The sequence below is a fragment of the Poecilia reticulata genome, linkage group LG8, assembly GCF_000633615.1.
Source record: "Poecilia reticulata strain Guanapo linkage group LG8, Guppy_female_1.0+MT, whole genome shotgun sequence".
Lineage (NCBI taxonomy): Eukaryota > Metazoa > Chordata > Actinopteri > Cyprinodontiformes > Poeciliidae > Poecilia > Poecilia reticulata.
Genome location: NC_024338.1, coordinates 3,785,229 through 3,808,240, shown reverse-complemented (window position 1 = coordinate 3,808,240; position 23,012 = coordinate 3,785,229). Strand labels below are relative to the sequence as shown.

The 23,012-nt window shown below is 37.7% G+C and overlaps 2 protein-coding genes across 15 annotated transcripts in view; one reads left to right on the top strand and one right to left on the bottom strand.

Annotated features, from left to right (window-relative positions):
- Positions 1–2,930: 2,930 nt before the first annotated feature.
- insl5a (insulin-like 5a) lies at positions 2,931–4,417 on the top strand. Its single transcript, XM_008415200.2, has 2 exons — positions 2,931–3,210; positions 3,839–4,417. Exons 1-2 carry the CDS (start codon positions 2,931–2,933, stop codon positions 3,979–3,981), a joined length of 423 nt encoding a protein of 140 aa, XP_008413422.2. The 3' UTR covers positions 3,982–4,417.
- A 1,600-nt stretch (positions 4,418–6,017) lies between these two features.
- The window catches only part of sgip1a (SH3GL interacting endocytic adaptor 1a), a 70,631-nt gene continuing 53,636 nt past the window's right edge, over positions 6,018–23,012 (bottom strand). For 7 of the 14 annotated variants that reach the window (XM_008415182.2, XM_008415181.2, XM_008415194.2 and 4 more), the window contains 12 exons: positions 21,880–22,662; positions 20,878–20,999; positions 20,500–20,653; positions 19,296–19,355; positions 15,549–15,608; positions 14,558–14,669; positions 13,861–14,016; positions 12,813–12,948; positions 12,509–12,711; positions 12,140–12,204; positions 11,851–12,015; positions 6,018–10,977 (listed from right to left, as the gene is read on the bottom strand). In XM_008415182.2, coding sequence (XP_008413404.1) covers positions 10,955–10,977; positions 11,851–12,015; positions 12,140–12,204; positions 12,509–12,711; positions 12,813–12,948; positions 13,861–14,016; positions 14,558–14,669; positions 15,549–15,608; positions 19,296–19,355; positions 20,500–20,653; positions 20,878–20,999; positions 21,880–22,662 — 2,039 coding nt within the window. In that variant the 3' untranslated portion in view covers positions 6,018–10,954. The remainder of the gene's footprint in view (positions 10,978–11,850; positions 12,016–12,139; positions 12,205–12,508; positions 12,712–12,812; positions 12,949–13,860; positions 14,017–14,557; positions 14,670–15,548; positions 15,609–19,295; positions 19,356–20,499; positions 20,654–20,877; positions 21,000–21,879; positions 22,663–23,012) is intronic. The other 7 variants (XM_008415190.2, XM_008415199.2, XM_017306284.1 and 4 more) reach the window with 6 other exon arrangements.

The window sequence follows — 23,012 nt, the reverse complement described above, 5'->3', positions numbered from 1 at the left end:
GGAGGAAACCGGAGTACCCGGAGAAAACCCATGCATGCACAGAGAGAACAAGCAAACTCCATGCAGAAAGACCGGGGCCGGGAATCGAACCCAGAACCTTCTTGCTGCAAGGCAACAGCTCTACCAACTGCGCCACTGTGAATTAACATTGAAACTAAATTTAACAGTGGCTGACTTTTAGTGCAGATGACATAAGTATGCCTAATGAAAACGATTGTAATTTTTCAATGAAACGAGAAAAAAAACAGGCATGAGAACAGATCCAGAATCTGTTCTCAGACTAGAACAATGAACCAACTACAGCACAGAGAATCCGGCATGGATGGAAGGGACAATAAATAACAGAAGGATCTGGTGATGGATTGAAAAAATGACAACCTCTTAACAATCGGGTGAGTGACATGAGAACCAGGTGTTTTAGTAGAACTTAGTCCAGCTGGGAGTGAACCTGAAAAAAGGGAGGAAAATGACCAAAAATACAAGAATGAACACAAAAGGGTCTAACAGAATCAAAAATAGATCAGTCTACTTAAGCAACTCATCTTTTGACTGTGAATTCCCAATAACTCTTACATGAACTCAGTTAATGGATTTGGATTGACCTTTGGAAATAACTGGTGACCATTATAATGCTCGACTCTGAAGGTTTTCTTAGGACAGAAAGTCCACATCTGAGAATCAAACAATTAACATGTACTAATAAAACAAATGACATAGTTTTTAATTTCCACCATTTTTAATTTCATATACTTTTCAGACATGCTGTAAAACTGGTAAACAGTTATCAGCAGTTCTGGTAAAATATCTGAAGCTCCGTTCTCGAACGCTGCTAAAACTTTACATACAATCTTTTTTCTTGTTGACACTATGTCGTTCTACGGTCTGAGTTAATGCACTTTTACTGACTTTACAGCACGGTATGTCCGCCATTTTAAACCATTATTCCTCCCACACAAGCACTGGACAGCCGGCTGACGTGGCGGAGCTTAGTGTCTCTCTCTGGCTCCATTTCTCCTCCAGGTGAACTCTGTGGAAGTCATCTTACTGCCTCAGAGTTTCAGACAAAAGATACTCAAGTTGATGTCCTTCTGAGCCAATTAGGTTTGTGTCTGTTCCATCCATTTTCTCTGCATCTCTCTCTGAAAGATTTTGTTCCAGGACAAAAAGGGCGACTGAATGTCTCGGTGAGATATGAACAATCCCATTAGGACAGATGTTATCTCCAAACTTTACATTGTCATGTTTTGTCTTAAACTGATCAGCAGCAGCAAGGCAAGTTGAAAGATTTTGACAATCACAATGACTTCAAGTTACCTTTATACCAAATTGTACTAGAAAGCACATAAAGTTGCTTTTCCTTGTGGTTTTTTAGGATAACAGAAAGGTCACACCTGTCTTTTGTATCACTTTATTAGCTTACCATTAACTAAGGGTTAAGATTAGGTGAAGTTTGTTTCCAACAGGCAACCTGCAATAACTGTTGGAACAGTATTTTCAGTTGAGTTCAGTTTAGTTGTATAGCAGAATTTCACAGCAAAAGTTATCTCAAGTCATTTTATGAAAGAAAAAAGTTCAATTCATGTCCCATTAGTTATAAATCAGTTGTTTAGAGGTCAATCCAATTCATTCTGATCCAGCCATTTATTTAGAATTAATTCTGTTTACATACACAGTTCACAGCAATCAAACTGGTACATTCAGTAATTCACAAAATGCAAAGTACTGTTAATCTCATAGAATATTTGAATTTGCAGCAGATCCTTATCCTGAGCAAGCACATGGTGACAGTGGAAAGGGACCCTTCCCTTTTAACGAGAGTTAAGGTTAACACAGTATGAGTGACCATCTGGACACCTAGATTGGAGAACAAAACGCAAACACAGGAAAACCCAAAAACACTTTCGATGGGAAGAAAATTACACTGGTAAATTTCTGTCAGTGGCTTTGTCCATAAAAAATAGATATATTGCTACAGATTACAGAAGGTAATGGCAGCATTAGCTGTGTGAATAACTTCATCCAGGAAGTAGACAGAGTCAAACACTGACCCAGGAGAATTTCTGAAGACAAAGAGACGTTCAACAAGAGTCCTCAACGATATTAATAGGAAACAGTGTTCATTTTCATTACATGATCTAGTAAAATGATTTTTTTATGTGCACACAGAATGTTTCTTTATTAAATTTTCTGCCAAACAGGGGATATGCATATGCAACTATTGACCAAAAGTTGAATAAATTTTATCTGTGCAAATTCCTAGATTCAGATGAGACTTATGGGCTCAAGATTTGGTAAAGCTTATTGTAACTGCTACAGTAATGACGGCAACTACCGCTAGGATAAACAACGGAAAATCTGAACTGTGTCAATGTTTAAATATAACTTGTTTTTAATCAAAAAAAAAATTTTTTCCGAAAGGTCCTAAGTGGGACCTAAACTAATGATCGAGACAGAGATGTCACACCAAGTATCTTATCTCTCCATCATCCGCACCATAATGACTCCAGGATGAACTGTAAACATTGATTTTTTCCTCTGATGAGACAAAACAGCTGTAAAGGGAAAGACAACCTGGCCATCAGAGAGTTATAAAGACAGAAAACACCTGTTTGACTCCAGGAGGGAATCGCTTGGGTTCTTATGATTGGCCAGTGTTGCGAAGGTCAGTGCAATTTTGGCCTTAAGGGAGCCTGACGAGACTGCACATCATTTAAGCAGAGGGTCATAAAAGGCTGGAGGTTGTAAGTCTGTTTCAGATGGCGGGAAGTGGTGATCATGAAGATAACCGGAAACATAAAGAGTATGCATGCATGTGTTTACGTGTCACTGGGATGGGCTAAGGGCAAGTTGGAATTGGGGGGGGGGAGGGGGTGGAGAGATGATGAGGTCATTGGATAATCAGGTGGACGGTATATAACAAACAAGGATGAATGCAGAAGATCGCTGAAGGAGTTGCAGGCTGCGAGAGACTCCTGAAGGACTCGAGGAAGAAAAAGAAAACAGCAGAGCATCTACGGGGGGTTTGGAAGTCATCCAGTATGCGTCTGCTGGCGGTTTTGGCTCTGCTCTTCTGCGTAGTGGTGTGTGCGGACCAGGCAAGAGCAGAAATGCAGGCAGTGAAGCTGTGTGGTCGGGAGTTTCTGAGGGCTGTGGTCTACACCTGTGGAGGCTCCYGTTGGAGGAGATTCTTCAGTGAACCAGACATGGGCGGTGAGAGCTTTCGCTTTCAAGACACAAACTAATGTTTTATCTTGCTATGAATCAACTCAATTTTATGCAGAACATTTTCTTAAAAATTACCGTCTATGTCATAGAAATAGTTGGATGTTACTTGTTTGGGAATGATACAAAATGTATTCCTGATGAGTAAGTTAGTCTGTTTATTGCATGTGGAAATATATTCTTTTTCAGCTGTGTGTTTTCAGCTGTGTGTTATAGCATTAATTGGGCTGTGGGTGTGATGGGAGACAGGTGTCTCCCCACAGTGGCATGTTCAACTCTATTATGCCAGAAAAGGTCATATGTCAAATGAGTAGGCTGCTGTTCCCCATGACAGTCCTTCTCTTACTGTCTTGTCAGACAAATCTGGTTAGAGTATTAATCAGGGTAATTACAAGAAGGAAACTGACACTGTCCAAGATAAATAGCAGTCATTTAGGATGTCCTTTCATTGAGAATATGAATATAAATTACATGGAACATTTATGAAAACAGTTGCTTGTTATTTACACTCTGGGAAATATTTAAATAAAGACGTAATTAATGTTTTCCAGATGGTTCAGTTTTATTGTCAGGTTGGTTCTCATTCTGCATCCACCTCTCTGTTCCGTCGCTCCAGGTCTGCCTGCAGGGGAGCAGAACAGCTTGGAAAACCTTAGCATCCCGGGATCTAACTGGAGCAAACGGGACATAAACAACATCCTGACAAACTTGTGCTGTCAGGTGGGCTGCAGGAAAAGCGAACTCACCTACTTGTGCTGATGACCATTTGGTCTTTTGTTTTTACTCTCAGTGACCAAAATAACTGCCTTGTCTCCCATCTTGCCTTAAAACCTAAATTTCACTCTGACGTCTAATATTATGATCGTTGTAGAAATGAGATAGTGAATGTGGTGCATCTGTGAATTTTTGTGTGAATTTGAGCTCAATATCTTTATCAATAAATACATGACTGAATATGTTTTAAATAGAACTTGTATTAGAGCTTAGGAGTGTATTAATTGCAGATCAATTAAGATAGCAATCTCAGACCTGACATTTGGTCTTAGATAGCTGATATGTAAGACCTGATGTTTCATTTATGTGTGCAGAATAAAATAACTGTGGTGCAAGTTTGTATAGCTTCCAATTCTGCTTTTATGTGTAACACTTATGTTTTAAATTGTTATAAGAAAAATAAATGTTCTTGCAAATGCTTTTAGGTGTGGTACTTTAGTCATTACAATCATTTCTATGAAAGGAGACTATTGTTACATAAGATCATCAGCTAAAAACCATTTTGCTCACCATCTTTTTAATACTTGAAAATTAAGTGAGTAAAAACACTGAATCAAAAAGTCAGGTCAAATTTCAAAGTCTGATATTCTCTCGGGATTACCAGCCCAATAAACAAGCAACGTTTTTTACCTTTCCCAACTTCTAGGAAAGTAGTGCGTCATCTCCAATTCAGATGTTGAACTTTCGAAAATGAAACTACAAGGATAACTGGGAATGGTGTAAATAGGTATGGATAGCTCAAACTGTCATGATTCTTTTAGAATTACTTTGAAATGGAAATTACTTTAGCTCAGGCTTCAGACTCTCTTGATTACATTTAGACTATATAATGAGATCAATCCAATACCATGCAATCCAACTGGGAAGTAAAGCCAAATATTGGAATACACTGTAAAAATACTGTATTTTTTCTCTCTCTCTGAAAATGAATCAGACTAAACCTTTACCGTTTCAGATCAGTGAGGTTTGACTAATTATTTGTATTTCCTAAAACCCAGAATAATGACAGTGAGAAGTTTATAGAAAGCCCAATTATATGTTTTTAAACAATTTGGTAAAGCCCAGAAGATGAGCTCATTGTTTTTGAAAGTTTCCCAAAGAATAATTTATAGCTCTAAAAGTAATTGGAGGCACATCAGTGGATGTATTTTAAGCATCTACTCATACATATTGCCATCTTGTTTGACATATTAAAACAAAAAAATATATATATCAAGCTATAAAAAGAGTATCTCCACAAGTCTGATTCATCTTTGGGTACAGTTTGCAGGCCTTGAGAGGCTCCATTCATCTGTTCAAATAACTGAAAATGTTATGTTAGAAAATGTGTTTTTTAACTCGAGAACAAAAGCGAAAGACCTTGTGAAGCTGTTGCTGAGTTTGGTATGACGGTGTTACTCAAACTGAAACGAGTTTTGTCTGAACCTCAGATGACAGCTGGCTCAGAGAAGAATTGCTCTGAAAGTAATGCAAAAAGACAAATTACAAAAGAAACCAGAGATATTTATTTCTTACTTTTAGAGTTCTAGTCTGATAAAACAAAAATTGAAATGTTTGATTGTAACAAGCATCTATGCTGACAAAACCTATGTAAACTTAAAAAAAGGGTTAAATTATTCTGGCATTAGAAAAAAACAAAAAACAAAACAACAAAAAACTGAAGGCAAATCCAATTGACCTAAAACAGCAAACAGGTAGTCTAATTTAAAACAGTGATTAAAAAAAAATACAGTATTAGAAAATATTTGTTTTCAACTCTTCATTCCAATTTAATACTAGTTATAATGGAGATTCAGTGACATTTAAAAGGTCAAACTGACAACAAAGCCTCCAGCACAGGAAGAATTAATGCCTGAATTTGGTCTGTAAAGGAAAATAAACTGGATAAAATCTGAAATTTTCAAAAATAATATGAACATTACTTTGAGTGAAATTAGATTTAAATTTGCAATACCTGTTTTTCTGCACAGTCTTCAGGGAGAAAGAGATAATTCAACAAAGACACAAAGTGACACAAAAACAAGGATCCAGTTATACTTTTTATTGGTTTTGGAAAGAAGCAAACTAATTTTCTCAGTTTATCTTAGCGTTGTTATGTTCTGTACAAACAGCTTGCACATGAGTTTGAGGTTAACTGCACAGAACCAAAAAGAAGCATCCCGGCTTCTCACAAACAAAAAAAGCCACTCCCTGCTCTCTTTTCAACATAACCCAAGGTAAGTGACACTCAGCACAACATGTCATTTCAGTACTACCTCTCACCATAGATGCCTCACTTTTTACTGCATGCTCTGCATGCAATAACTACAGGCAGAAAAATTCATCACTGGGATGAAGAGCTGGAAATTGCTCGCATATTTCGATTTTATTTTTCAAATTTAATTTAAACCAATTAAAAATTTTGGTTGTGTCTTTCAAGCTGATAAAAAGCTTAAGCTATTGAGTAATGATAATTTAAAATGCTCATATGATTAATGTTGCATATTGTGGGCATTGGCAGATAATGCTGTAGTGACTGTTGCACTGACAATCTCACAATTCGTACAAAAGATAACAGAATCCTGTTGGACATGGTATCTATTCAACATAAAAGCTATTATTATCAGATGAAGGTTTCACTGGAAGCTAAATGGCACCAATCAGTCATCTTACTTCAAAATTCATCTTCTATGTTCCCTTATATTGGATTTGCACACAAGAACATAAAACATCCGTTTGAATTTAATTGTGCAGCCCAGCTCTTCAGTCACTAAATATATTTACAATGCAAACTATATCCAGTCAAAAGTACTTCATAAGTCAAAATGATTAGATTTACAGATTTGTTTCCCCCTCTAGAGTTAGTCATGAGACAGTGATTGGTTACATTTAGCAGAATGCAGACAAACGGTACACCACATACAGTTTTCAGTTCCACTTCATACACAGACTTTGTTCTTCATGTTTCAGAGCATTCAGGAAGTTGAACATAATCAGCACAGTGTTGTTGTTCTCACATTAAACAATAATATATTTTTCTGCATTTTAAAAATATTCATCTTATTATCCTCAACACAGGACTGACTGTCCGGGGTACACACACACACACACACACACGCACACACACAAAATACAAAAACAGAACAAAAATAGAATTTTGGTCTACTTAACCTTGCTTCACACCCTCATTCAAATCAAGTCATCTCACAGAGACCATTACATATATGAAAATTAAAGCCATGAATTCAAGCGCTGGCATGATCAACTGGGTGTGCTGCATAAGGTTTAGTCTGGGAGTTAGTTACCATTGAGATAACTGGTATCAGGTGAAAAGTATAACTGGTAAAAACCAAAGGCTAGTAGTATCTAGTAGTACTTTTATTTACTGGATTAAAGTTTCTCTTTTACTCGGAGGGCACAAGAAACAAGCTGGTCCCAGTAAACGTATTTGCAGGTGGGAAATTTTTTTTACATTTTTTATTGTTGTACATGTTATATTTGAAAAAAACTGCTTGACATTTTGGGTTCGTTAATACTGCCATCCATTTGCCTTGGAAGTTGGATGTTGAGTGCATTCAATTTGAAAGCAAAAATCTACAACTGCAAATTTTTTGTTCTTGTATATGCATGGCAGCCATTTTGGATTTCCACCCTGGATAGCTCAAGGAGGTTTGACTTTCTGAACTGAGAACTCCAGCTTCAGGGGCCGCTCACACAGGATTTACCACAAACTTCTTGTTAGCTTATCTTAGCATAAAGACTGTAATCAAGGGGAAACAGCAAATGTAGCTATATTCATAAGTGAACAAGTCTCAGGTCTCACAAGGCTGTAGGGAGGTAAGAGTAACCAATGCTGATGCTAATGAATACTTGCTAACAGTTTTTGACTGATATTAGAAAAAATATGCAATATTTTTGCATCTGAGTAATCTATTTCATAATCAATTAGTAAGACATGTAAAATTAAAGGGAACCTTGCGATTTTCTACAGCTATTTGGTAAGCCAGGGGGATTCACCTAATTAAAACTTTGAATCTGTAAAAGCTTGAGCGAGTTGTAACAGCGCCAAAACCTGCAACAGATTTGCTGAAGCAGGGCCGTTTGGCACTGTCAGGGAAATGGATAAAAATCATCTTGGTTTGATTAAAAACAGCTGCATTATACTAATCTGCATAAAAGAACCTCTGAAGCTTCATTTAAGGTGCATGTTACACTTTTTCTTTAAGATAGATTGATATCTTCAGTTAAGAAAACAAAATGTGTGATACTCTGAGTCTCTTAGGTACTGGCTAGGAAATATTTAATTAATAAATATAAACCCAGTCTTTATGCTAAGTGAACAGTCCCCAGGCAGATATAAAATGTAATGATAATTCTAAAATGTCAAACATTTCAGTGTGTATGTGCAAGTTTTACTCTTTGAAAGTTCAGTTGCTGCAACCAACTAGCTTTAATAGAGCCTGTCCTATGGTGCTGGCACATGACATTCAACTGCTATCTGGCAAATCCATCAACCTGCAGGTGGAAACTGACTCCAGCATCTTGGACAGAAGACAGTAATGTTAAGTTTACATGTTTTATCAACATAATTATGTTTTCCTGAACCATTATCCCCTTAAAAGCTAATGACTGCGAACCCCCGGTCTACCCTGGGTTGTTTGCTGTGTGTCTTGCCTGCGGTGCAGTTTTATGTAGAAAAAAAGTCGCTTGACTCAGTTGTTAGTCTGCAACTCACAGGTGTAGATTCACAACTAAATGTTCTCATTAAGTACTTATTTAGGAATGCGAACTATATCCGATTCTTATTTTACAGCGACTTCTCTTCRTCTTATATAAAGTCATTTCAATCTCCACTTAAAGGTGCAACTGTAAAGAGTTTCAAATGTACTCTACAGCTGCAAAAGCCTTTAATTATATTTATGGCAGATGAGAGATAAACAGAAGCACTCAGCTGTTATAACCAACATGTCTGATATTTTCTCGGTGTTTTACTTGGACACAATATTACAATCTCCCAAAACTCTGAGGAAACATGACACATTATCAGACATATGATAAATTAAATCAATGCCATGTGTCTAAAAATAACATTGCACACATGCAATCTTTAAAAACATCTAATTAGTTAAAAATAAACATTCTTCTGGTGGTGTAATTGCTTTTATTGTGCCTCAAAACAAACGTAAAACATTTCCACATAAACAAATTAAAACACTAAAATAATACTATGATAAGAAGATTTGGTCTCCCTGTTTGCATACATGTACTGCAATTAAAATATATTACATGTAAAGGCAATGCAAAACACAAACAGTGGAGTACTTCCAAAACAAAATGGTTCAAATATTCTGCCAATTTGAAATCCAGAGATCACTACAAAGGTAATACCAAGGGTACTACAGGCCCTGCTTTGGTTCAGACTTTCACTCTGGCAGATGAAGTTAAAATAGAAAATAAAGGGCTCAGAAAAACTACTCTAGATGTTGGAAACATGACTTTTGTTATGCCCCCATTAACAGCTTGTAATGCTAAACAGCCACTCCCACCTGATTCATAAGCAAGTTGCAGAAAAGTTGAGCTGATTTGATTTACAATGCGACTAAATGGCGATTGACCAACTGCAAAAGATTCTTATATATATGCAATAGAAGTGATTGTATAAAAACTATGAATGGGTGAATAACCTCTAAAGATGGTATAGAAGGGCTAGCTGGTTAGCATGAACTTTCAAAATAAAACGTACGCATACAACTTTATTGAAGTGTGGACTTCTAACTCTACGATAACACTGCTTTCAGAAAGCATAACACGGCATCCAGGAAGATATTCATCATTTTCTTTAAATTACCCCACGGCCCCCACCCATATATAGCTCAAATCTTGTTGCACTTGAGTTAAAAAATTATATCTGAAATAAATTCAAAAAATTATACCTTATACTGTACACAAGGTTACCCAACTACACAGATAACAAAAATGCAAGAGAATTCAAATATTTATACATTTAAGGGTTCCAAGTTGTGTGATACCATTCAGATTCTATTCATATACAGAATCACATGTTTTATACAACAAATCGTCATCAATAAATAAAAATAGAATGCTGTCATGTAACTCTGGTGTCTAACACTGCTGTTCTGGGAACAACAGAAAGGCTATCTGACAATACGAGGAAAACACCAAACGCCCTTTGAGATACATGTTAAAATGACACTGTACAATTCTTTTGTTCTGACAGGAAAACCCTGCTCATTTTTATTTAGATTTTTTTATTTTCAACCAGTGAACTGACTCATCAATGCAGCTGCCTAACACTTCTCAGTATAAGTGTGCAATAAAGAGAGAGAATTATCAGATTGTTGCATCAAACAGGATGCAATTGAAAGTCGTAAGACCCTGTAGTACCAGCATGTAATCCTTGAAAAACTATGTTTATGTAGCTACTTGAATTTGTTTTTATTAGATTGTTTCAACGCACTGACAACAATCATTAACAAAAGCGTGTTTGCTCTGAGGTTTGTGATTTAGCATAACTCATTTCGTACTGCTGTACATGCTGATTCAACTGTGTGGGCTGAGATGCGTCACTGCGAAAAAGTTCCTCACAGACCAAAGAAAAATGCTCTGTCCAAGTCTTCTGTCAGGCAGCTGCAGTGAAACTTTAAATAACACCACCAAACACTGACCAGAGGAGGATGGAGACAGAGGCACAGACTTTAGAGAAGGAAAGAACCCAGGTGTCTAACTGCAGCAACACACGTTTTGTATGAGATGAGTACAAATACTATAATTACATGACGTGAAACAGTTCCACAATGCTATATGCAAGTTATACAATACTGCTGGGTAGGCTGCAGACCTTGCCGTGTGGGTTCAGAAAGGGTCATAGGAGTGTCTGGTTTGGGTCTGCCCTCTGGTCGCGTTGCTAACCTTGGTCCAYGACAGTCGTTCAGTTCAACAGTGCTGCTCTTAGTGGGGGTCAATTGTCAGCCAGGTATTTTCCTGAAAGATACAAATAAACTGCTGCTGTTACCTGGTCATTAATGTGATATTTGAGTAACAGTTGTGTAGCATGTGCAGTCATGCTGCAGACTGCAGGGTGTGTGTGGAAAGATYCATGGTTGTAATTGGTTATATGGTGATGAAGGAGCATTGCTATCCAATGACGCTAGGTTTCTCCATGCCGATAAAACMATAGTGTGACAGAGGTATTAAAGGTGCATGAATAATGTTTGTATCCAAAAAACACCCCATTGCACAAGTTATACTGAAAAATGTAAGAAATCTGTTATGTCATTCATGTAATGAGCACTACTTACCTACTTACATGATAACAAAATAAAAACATATAAGCTTAAGACTAGAGGTGGGTGGATCGATCAAGTCAGTATCGGTATTGGTTTCAGATTCTCCATTAATTTGATTTTATTTTTGTACTGWAGATTTTGTTTTCATTAGCTCTCAAATTCAGATTATTTTGAATGAACAAAACTGTGTTTTGTCTTTGTGTCGTTTCTGTTTATCATATTAATATATTATGATAGTTTTGTAGACACCTTCAAACTTTGTCCAAATTCTTTTTAACAAAATAATTCAAATGGAAAAACCAGAAAACATGTGACGGTCAGAAGTCTAAATAGTAATAAAAAATATATCAGTGTCTGTTTACCTGGTTACCTAAACCAGGTAAACAGACCTGGTTTACCTAAACCAGGTAAACAGGTTTAGGTAACCAGGTTACCTAAAAGTAACCAGGTAAACAGTTTTTTTTTTTAGAATTGATAAAAGAATAAAAATTTAACTATGGAAGCAAAGCTTATAAATATAAAAAAAATGTTTCTGTTTGGATAAACTTTTAAATGCAGAGAAACTTACCTGCAGCAAACCTCTTTTTAACTAGAGAGAAGCGATATCCTGGTCCAGCCAGTTCAATGTCACATCCTGACAGGTTGCTGCCCTCACTGGTGAACTGCACTGCCAGCGGCGCCGGTTTACTGGGACCCTCTGTTAGCTGGAAGCGTGCCAATAGGGACCCCACACCTGGGCCAAGAAAATAAATATTGAAAGATACAAGAGTTATAATTATTTTAGATAAATGTATATTTTACTTCTGAAACAGAATCTGAATATGGGCAGAAATTCATCTCAAAGCTGTTGTCTATACCTCCGTTTTCAGATTTCTTGGAGATATCAGGGATCTTCCATAGGATTCTTTGCTGCTCTCCATTCCTGTATAGATAGAAATGGAAACATAGAAAGGACATTTATTTGAAGCCTATAGAACGTTTTGGAATTAATGCTAAGATTTAACAGCTAAGGTAAATAGAAACCTTTTTTCAGCAAAATTGTATTTGAGTAAAATCTTAAATCATGTAAAGAAAGTTTATTTCCATTATTATTTAAAATATTAATGTGTTTCATTTCAYGYGAACTTCCTAAAAGAACATAACCACATTRTTTCGACAAGCCAACATCTTTAGGTTGTAAGCTAGACAGTGTGTAATAATCAACTAGTTTATGATTTGGCGCATACCATACAGCAGGAGGTAGGACAGCTTGTAATTTTGAAACACCTCCATCGATTGGGACGAGAAACTGGACGTTGTTGAGAGCCATYGGCGTCGACATGGCCTCCCCGTTGTATTTGTAGTCTATCCTCAGGTCAGTGCTGGTGGGCTCACATCTCCAGCTCACAGCCAGGTTCAGAGGAGCCGACTGGAGGCCATTCGTTGATACCTAAACGCAGACAAGAGTTAAGTATTGAGAGAAATACGTTTTTTAATGGAAAATGTATTTCTCTCAAACGGACCAAATGTTTGGTCCCTGGCCGAGCTAACCTGATACTTGAGCATGTCGACGTTGTAGTACGTTGCCTGCGGCTTCTGCTCAGCCACCTTCTTTAGATGGGATATCAGGTTTGGCATATTCACCCAGAAGTCCTTTGAATCAGCCTTAGATTGCGTGGTGGTGTCGCTGGTTGGTGGAGTAAAAGAAAGTAATCACAACACAAACAACACACAGAACAATTGTGATTTTCAAACACAAAAAGGAAAAAAAAAAAAAAGCAAGCACAAAGCTTGAAGGCAGATATAAAAAAGTACCCAGAAACCTATTACTTTCATCAAAAATTGGCATAGAAAAAATTTGTAAAAACCAACATGAACTGCCTCACAATAGGTGATTTACCAAGCAATTCATTTTCATGAACCAMATTAAATGACTTCTATTTAAAGTCAAATTTGGTTCATGTCATTGCTTCATCATTCATTAAAAATTTCAAAGCAAAATTAACACCTCATTAATAACTACAAAAGTTTAAAGGTAACTAAAATGTATTTTTTTTTATAAGTGAGGGGAACGTGTAATAGCCTTCATGTAGCACAGGGGGCAGTGCTACATTTCTGTCTGGCTGGGCAAAATGCCAGCCACTTTGACATTTCCCTGGCATTTACTTAAAATACTTTAAACTATAGGATCAATAATATCAAYATTTTASAGGTTTTAAAATTGTAACTTTTTAAAGCCTCAGTACATCTTGATCTCAGTGGTTAACAAATGGGTAGTTAATAACAATCCAATAGAAAACTGAACATCAGCAAGTGCAACATTTGCTATTTCTAACATCCAGTATAAGTTTTTATTTCACTAAATCGACAAGTAATGCTGGTAATGTTAACAAAACGTGTAATGCAGGGTGTGTCTAAAGGTCTAATATGAATTTAGTGAGGTTTAGTTCATTTATTGCACTCRTGTTAAACATTTAAGCTAAAATAATAAAGTTAGWTGATAAGGGCCTCAGCCTTAAAGGCTCCTTGCTTCACAGAGATAYTGTCTGAGGTGAAAAGGTGTCTGAACAAGGTGGTGAGTTTACGGTGATGGTATTACCAGCAGAGCAGCTGGGGGTTAGGCAGAACATGCTCCAGTCGGCTGTAGTTGGTTATGCTGAAGGTTAGCACGGCAGGGGACGGGTTATTGGCAAAGTGCCGTGTGATTCCTGCCGGAAACGATAAAACCATCTCACCTATGACCTTCACAACACACCTGGAAGAAAGAAACGTTGTAAGCTGCAGACAAACATCACCCAAGTAATTTGTAATATTCGTATGTTCTGTCCCCTCTTTGATTTTCTTTTGATAATATATCTGAGTCATCACTGCTTCCAGTACTGTTTCGAATTGACTGCATACAATTCAAATCAACTACATCATGAGTAGCAAGCTAAATTAAGAAAAAAAAAATAATTGTTTAGCCCACAGTAATGCAGTGCAAACACAATCATGACTAAGCCTAAAATAAATCTATTTTCCAACACATGAGGCAAATAAATACAAAGCTATTCTAAATGCAACTTTACATATACTTTATAGCAATACATAGTTTTCTCAAACTTTCTTCAGTCTAACTCCTTCGTTTTACAAACATCCAGTGACATTTCAATAGCTGTAGATGTCACAATGGAGCCAAAACAGAGACATGTCATATTTAGTAAATAATATGGACTAGTCTTGGACTAGATCCTTTACATCAACTCCATGAACTGACTAAATAAAWTTTTTTTGATATTGTCAAATTGAAGACGTACTTGCTGGGGTCTGCTCCTTTAAAAAAGCCGTTGACAGTCTCTGTGAATGCCGCGGCCACAGGAAGTGTGTCCTGGGCCCCCATAGTGAGAGGGCTCGGTCCTCGGGAGCAGCCTAAAATCAGGGCAAAGCAGCACAAAAACAGAATTAAATCTAGCATGAAACATAGTGAACACATGACCTTATAGGTCATGAATTTGAAACCTTATAGTAAATAATTATTGATGATTTAATCATTTTTTAAATTGAGAGCAGATATGTAACTAAAAAGTTCCAGGCCAGGATTTTACACTCTTCCAATCCAAAAGTGCAAGGACGAAATGAAGACAAAACATTTATAGATGACATGAAATGAAACATCACACATTCATAATGAATAGAAACACCAGTGTTAGTAAGGTTGAACAGCAGATTACACACAAAGATGACACATTTCTCTCTGCTTTTTGACTGAGAAATATCCCTTTTAYAAAGTACAATGTCATTTATTGGCACAATTCATAATACAGCRATGTTTGCTTTTTTCCCCCGAATAAGCATTGCTAGGTGCAGAAGATGATAGCAAGGCAGACTGAGAAAAAGACAAGTATTTGCATGCTTATTCCAGATGTATTTTATAGTTGAAGTATTTTTGACAAGATCATAGAAAATGACATCTAACTAAATAAACTAGAAGACCACCAAGAGGAAAAGTAATTATAAATAGATTAGTAAAGTGCACAAAGAAAGATGAATCTTCAAGAAGGAAAGTGGAGATGAAATGAGACCGAACAATGTCAAAAGAGAGAAAAAAAATGTCAAAAAATATATTTTAGTACAGAGAAGGAATGCTCAGCCACATATTTAGCATAGTGAGGGTTAGAAAATGGAGGATCTTTTGAGGGAGGAGCTTAAGGAAAAGGGCAGCGTAGAGGGTAGGGCCAAGCTTGCACGAATGAGACTCAGAAGAGTGTTTATGTGTGTGCACGCTTCCCTGTTACCGAGGAAACTTACCTTCAAAGGTTAAATAAAACTTCCCTCTGTCAAACCAAACAAGGGATGGCTGGTCATTCTCTGTGTTGGGTGGAGGGGGGCAGTGAAGGGGAGGAGGTAGAGGGATGARAAGGTGGGAGGTGGGTGAGGAGGGGGGAGAGAAGGACAGAAGCATGAGTCTCACATGGAAGGTCTATCACACGTCACGGTGAAGTGAAACGTGGAGGGTGAGGGCCGGGTGAGAGGAGAGACGGAGCGCGGAGACACTGCCAGGACAGAACATGTGACGAGATGGGAGAGACGCATACTGGCCAAAAATAGGGYGACTGAGACAATGCTGGACTCGGGTAGACATAGGGACAGCCAGGCTTGTGCTGCTGAACGTTGGYCAGGAYGGATTTCAATGTTGAGTTGAGCTAAATAGCAAAGGGGACTGTGGAGTCTCAAATGATCAACACTGTGATCAAAACTGAAAACATGAAGCAAGCGGACACATTTTCATCTGTGGTATTTATAACGTTTGAAATTTACGCAGATTACATTACGATCACAAGYWTAATAGTGTGTTCCTTTTTGCTGACAAAACAACTCTGATCTGTTGAAGCATCACCTCCGGAGATGTCTAAGGATCTAAGCAGTAGATCCTTCAAGACTTTATGTTAAAAGATGGGTCCTGAAAGGATCTGCTTTGTTTGTCCAGACCATCAAATACTTAACTGAACTGAGATCAGGGGAATTTGAAGGTCTAATCTTAAACCATTTCTGATCCTGCTGAAACAGACCACAGCTACAGGGGAATGCAGTTTTCAATAATACTACGTTAGATGGCAAATGTCACGTCCCAGCTGGTCAATTTTCCAGCTGGTGAAGCCAGCCCTCAACAGCTGGCTTCTTTCTCTAGTAAAACCCACTGCCTTGTTGTTTGGGGAAACAAGGCGTTCTTGTTTCCCCAAACAACACCACCTTCTTCAATTGATCTGTCCAGTTCTGATACTCACATACCCATTGTTAGTGGTGTGGGAGGTGGACTGGAGACAGCATTGGCATCTTGGCTAGTTTCATTCATAGCAAATTATAAAATACTTTAAATTCTGACAGAATAAACAGAATAAACAACAACTTCTCCAGCAGTTTAAGCTCCAGCAACTCAACTTTGGGTTGGACCTTGTGGTTCAGCCTTGACCACACACCGATAAGTCTCAGCTGCCCATGAACATGTTGCTGTTCCCTCCTTGAACTCCAATTTAAACATACCAATCATTTCTGGGAAGACTACACAAGAGCAAAATCTTGAAGATGCTCTTAGTCATTCTGTAGCCACAATTTGGACCTTTTCACACTCAGCTAAAGCTTTACATGATCCCATTTTTCCTTCTTCGAACACGTCACCTTGGAGGACTGAAATGTCCACATGCTGTCTGGCATTTCCCACCAACTAACATGAAGACAATCTGTGTTACTTTCACCTGCTGTGATCATAATGTTGAAACTGATCAGTGTATACACCTTTTTGATGCCATTCTATGTTTACATTATCATTATAGTACCATCTGCACATTATGAAACAGAGATGGATGCAATGAACCAACACAAGCTGCAGATGGCAGTAATGAGACCAAACCACAAGAAGAAAAGGTGGAGAACAGAAACCCACATTTCAGGCTCTGGAACTTGCTTTGAAAGAAAACTGAGAATGAAAGTCTGTTTAAAAAGCCCAAAAGGTGTGGCTAAACTTGAACCAATCCCTTCACAGAGGGAATCCTCAATGATGACATGTGTCCAATTAAAACTTTTTTTTGGCCCACTACTTGCCAACAACACCACATTATCTTAATACTTATTTTAGGAACAATGTGGGGAGTCAAAAACATGATCTGGAAATTAGAAAATCCAAACCACATTACAGCTTCACTCAAAGTTTTGCTTATAATGACGTTATTTTCAGGTGAAAGTGTGGATAGAAAGTAAAATAGAAATATCAGAAAAACGAGCATTAAAATGAGGCAAACATGGATAATAGTGCTTTGTTCTGGTTGGAAAACAGTGTATTGGGTTATTCTGAGGCTTAATTAGCAACACAATGCAATATTAAAAACAAATATTTTTGGGCAAGAAAAAGATTTTGTATACCTGGAAAGGCTCTTTTCATTAGCATGACAACAGCAAGAAAAATAATTAAAAATAAAAAATATATAAATTTATTAATCCAGTCCTTATGCTCAACAGCAGGGCAAAACCTTGGTTTTTGTTCATCATCCGTTTGTTGTGGCAAATTGCTGCTAATGAATGAGTGAGCCGACTAAGAATGTAGAGTGGTGGAACAAAATAAGTGTAATCCATTATGTGGCAAACACAACGTGTCCTTCAATATGTTTGAATGGGTTCAAAGGTCTCTGAGCCTAGAGAGTGAATGAGTGGCAGGTGAGAAAGGTGGAAGTCACAGATCAAGGCACCTCAGTGAGATTGGGTAAACCTGAGGCTTGTACTCCAGTTGTAGAGAGACAGACATGAATACAAAGCAGCTACTTGTCTAATTCGACCTGATTCTCATGCCAGACTTCAAACCAGGCTCTGATCTAACACAGTTCGTGACAATGCGTGTTGTGAATGTGTGTGTGTGTTTGATGATCTCAAGAACCCTCATATGAGGGGGCCCTTCAGACAAGCTCACACAGAAACCCAGCACACACAACACTCAGAAACATTTCTGGTGTTGAATGCCGAGACAAAAGGAATCTGGGAGAGACTTTGCTGCACAAGAAAGGAATCTCTTGAAATATGAGAGATAGGAGGCTACCATGGTGACAGGGCAAGACAGGCACTGGTGCACAGTCATAAGACAGAGAGAAAAGTCTCAGGCAAACAGATGAACGGAGAAACAAATATTTCTTTTAACTTGTGTGATTTAACCAGGTTTCATTATTAGTTGCATTTTTGACCTGAGAAATGAACAGGATGAGAAAAAAAAGTTACATTAGTGAGATAAATACTAAAATGTCTTTAAATATGTGGGATGAGAGGGAAACGATGAGAAAACTTTACTGAAAAGCAAAAGGAATGCCATGAATTTATGGTATCTCTTCACATTAGAATGAAGAAAACTGATGTGAATGAAAAAAAAAAGGTATTTCAACAATGGCAAAAACATAGCCATTTTGGACAATTTGTATTTGATCCAAAAAGCTTAATGTAATGTTATAAGATGAGAGAATTGGAAAAATGGCCTGCTTTTATTGTTTAAATACCTTCATTTTTCACTTATATCTCAAGATGGCATACATAACACTCCAGAATGGCCTTTAAGGTCCTCAATCAAGATCAATCTCAGCAGAAACCACCAAACAGAAAAACTCACAAAAGAGCACTCCAAACCCACACTTTATAAAATGCCTTGCAGTCAATATGAAACCAACGCCTTTCAAAAAGCACTTACTACTCACAGTGCCAAAAGGAAGTTTACATATGTGCATGTACATCATAAATATTAATGAATGGATATACATGGATACACAAATGGATGATCAGCTGGAATGATAGACACATATTTGATGGGGTCCAATGTAGACGTTTTTTCTCCACACTTCAAATGTCAGTGGGCAGTTTGCTGAATGAATCCAAAAAGCTGGATTGCCTGTTGTCTGGCTATTAGTTCATATTTATTGTAGTGGTAATAGATTATTAATTATCAATGGATAAGTTATTGATTTCATATTGACTCCTATAGCATTCCATACTCCCCCCAAGTGCTCCGTTGGAGTTGAACTTTACCTGCAAATGAATCAAAGTGCCTCTCAAAGGTGGGCAGTTTGTCTACATAAGCATCATCTTCTGACAAACAAAGGGACAAAACAGCAAAACAAACAAAAAAAGAAAGAATTTCAAACAAAAGCRTAAAAATAAGCGTACAATCAAGCATGTAAATAGAAAATGGAGATCTTAAATAAAAAGCTGCGGAAAATGTCAAAATTAAAAGCAGTGGAACTGAAAAGCTTACAGGGGCTTACAATCAAATAGAAGGTATTTTAATAGAAAATAGGTAATGACTATAAATTGCCTAATGATCATACGAGCAGATTTGCCATTAGCCAAAGGTACACCAAAATGAATGAAAGCTAAATCAAGGGTCAAAGTCATGATTGGTTGAAATGTTGGGATGCTTTGATGGGCCGAAACAAGTCTGTGAGCCTCAATGCAGTTATGAACCAAAATTTATTCACAGCGATGTAAGATGGATAAAATAAAATAACATTTTATTTTTCTAGCCTATGGTGGTTTTGCATTTGGTGTACTTTGGTATTATCTCTGTATAATAGCTAATGACTGCATAGAATGTTTTTAAACACCTGAGGTAATAATTATATTATTAAGAAACCTGGTAAACATCTGATCCTTTTAAGTATACATTCTTCAAGCAATGGGTCCTAAAAATCAGTTTGAATAAAATCCCCCTGCAATTGAGGACTTTTCTGTTTTTATATAACTCCCGCTGCTCCATGGTGTTTATTTTTTTCATGCTGCTATGACTCAGTCATGTTACAGCCTACTGAGATTAGCTTTTATCCACTCACAACTCTGCACTGCAGGCTCCTTTACACAGACTCTAAATTTAGATCAAGGAATATGAACTGCTCCATCGTTAATTCATTCAAGAATGTTTGCGAGTGAAAATCAACACCCTGCTTCACATTCTCGCCTATCGCTCACACTCAGCATGTTTGCAAGCGTGGAATTTAATCAGCCCCAATTGACACAAAATAATTTGTTCTGTGTAAATGTCAAGTCTTTTAACACTTCAATTTAAATAATAAAAAGTAAAATAAAAAAAACTGATTCAAACAAAAGGAGCAAGAGCAGAAGGGAAGTTCGGAAATGAATAAAACATTTAATGCTACACAAGTGCAGGTGAACTATTTCTCTCAGTTTTTCTTTTTATATTAGCAGAACCTTCAAACATCAGAACTGGTTCACACACCTGACACAGACACACACAGCTCCTTGCTAACAGTGGGTGTGGTGGCGGCACTCAGGGAGTTGGTGGAGGAGATTGAGGAGGTGCTCTCAGCTCGCGCCAACGGAGCAATGGGAGGGGGACTCGCCGAGTGGATTGGTGGGCTGAACGGCCGGTTCTAAAAAATACACACAAGACGAAAAAAAAAGGCAAAAATTAGGTTGATATTGACCTTTAAATCAATATTTAAACCAGGTTCTGCTTGGATAAAAATATAAAGAAGTGTTTATCTTCTTATGTTTTACCTCTGCAGGATTTCTTTTTTACGACAGAAGATGGAAGATAAAGTAAACTCCTAGTTAGATTTTAAACTTATCAGAAAAAATACATGGTCGATCTTACCACATCTCCAACAGCAGGTTTCCCAGGAGGAAGCTTGGGTCGTGAAGGGGGCCGAGGCGGAGGTGGGGGTGGGGTTGGGTTGACTGACGAGGGGGTGGAAGGTCTTACAGGTGAGGAGGAACCTGAAGATGAGCGCAGAAGCCAAGCAAGGCTCAGATATAGTTCAATCGTACAATTAAAACACTTGCAGCAAGTTGCTTTACTTATGAAATTTACTAAACTTAAATTAAGTAATAAMAACTGCAAATAAAATGACAAGGATCAGTGCATTGTATATTTYCTGGAATRATAAATATGCTTCAAAAACCTTAAAATAAGGCAAATTATTCCAGTARCATAATCCCACCTTGACAAAAGGCTATTATTTCAGTGGAAAAATGTCCCATATATTGAAATTGTTGTTTTATGCTAAATACCTACAATTATTGTCAACCATTACTAAACAGTGAATGTTACTTAAGAAGTTAATCAGAGTGCAAATGAACTTTAATTAGTAATCTATCATGAAGTCATGTCATTTGTCTCATCTCCAATTCATTTCTCTAATTCATCAGCTTCTGGCCATAACACGTCTCTGAGTTCAAAACATCTATACAACATTGCATTATTTTTCTCCTTGTAAGAGCAGCAAATGTTTATAGGTCTGTCTAATAAAAAAAACAGATAAGATTTTAATATATAAAGGCAACAAAACTGCAATAATAAGATAATATTTTTGCTGCAAAACAAAAGCTTTGTAGATAGGTTAAGTTTAAAAACTAATCATAACAAAAAAATAACATTCTGTATTCATCTGAGTCAAAACAACACTGTCCCTCCCCTCCAAACATCTGTTGAGTCTGTGCAAATTTAATAGCAAGGGTGCCACAATCCATCTGGCAGTTTGTCCCTTTCAACACCAATGAACTGAAACTTTTTTATGTTATGTTTTATGTTTATGTTATAGTCAATACAAAATCATAACATGGCATCTGAGAACTTCCAATATAAATAAGTACTCACCACTATTTGYCCCTCCTGCTCCAGCTGTGGGGCCTGGTGATGAAACTACTGCACGGTATGTTGGAGGAGGAGGCGGCGGTGGGGGTGTGCTCCGACTTTCCTGGCTGGTGTCTTTGGGAGAGGTGATCGTTTCACCTCTTTCCTCTTTGGGATGAGAGGCGTTTGTGTTCTTAGACTGCTCTTCTTGAGAGAGGACAAGGGGTGATGGGATTGAGGAAGCTGAGGGTTCTTCAGAAAGCAGAGTCACCACTTCACAGGTGCTCTCCTTGGGGGCGGGGACTGGTGGGACACCAGCAGGTGAGCTAAGAGGGGGAGGGGAGGAAGCTGGAGGTGATGTATGCTCCTTTGATGCAAGTGGGGGAGAAGAGGCGATGGAGAGTGGATTTTGGTCTTCTGGTGTGGAGGGACCTGAACGWATAGGAGGCAAGAAAGGCTCCTGTGACGGAGGTGGGGAGGTTGGAAGAGGAGGAGGCGAGTCTTCTTTTGGGGAAAGAGCGATGGGGAGAGGAGGAGCTGATGTAGGTAGRGGGGGAGCGGGGGATTCAGGTGGAGGAGGGGAGGCTGGTGGAGGAGGTGCTGGCTCTTCAGGAGGGGGTGGTGAAGACGGCATATGTGGTGCAGGTTCCTTTGGTGCTGGTGGCCCAGCAGGAGAGTGTTCACTGAAGCAGACCCACTTGTCGTCTGTATCTTCACCAGCAGGGGGAGCCACCTCYGGCCCAAAAATGTTGTCCAGGTCTGCTATGGAGGGCTTCCTGCTTGAGTCATTTGCATCTGCTGATGCTTCTGGAATAGAGACCAGAGATAAATTGAATGTTACATTCCAGAAATGTATAAATAAAGTAAAGTTTTGATTTTAATAAATTTGATAAGTATATTTATATAATGATAACCTTTAAAAATGTTGTCTTTACTTGTCAATGTCCATTTTTTTATAAAGCAGCTACTAACTACACCAAAGTGCTGCACAGTATTTTTTAAAACTTATGTAAAGCATTYATGTTAAATTTGATTTTAAGAAAAGAGCTCAATAAAAACTGCCAGTTCAGCCATTTCATGCACAGTATGTTGTTAAAATAAAATTCGAGTTGAATATGTTTAWCATTAAAAGATTTTAAAAGTAAAAAAAGGCAGAA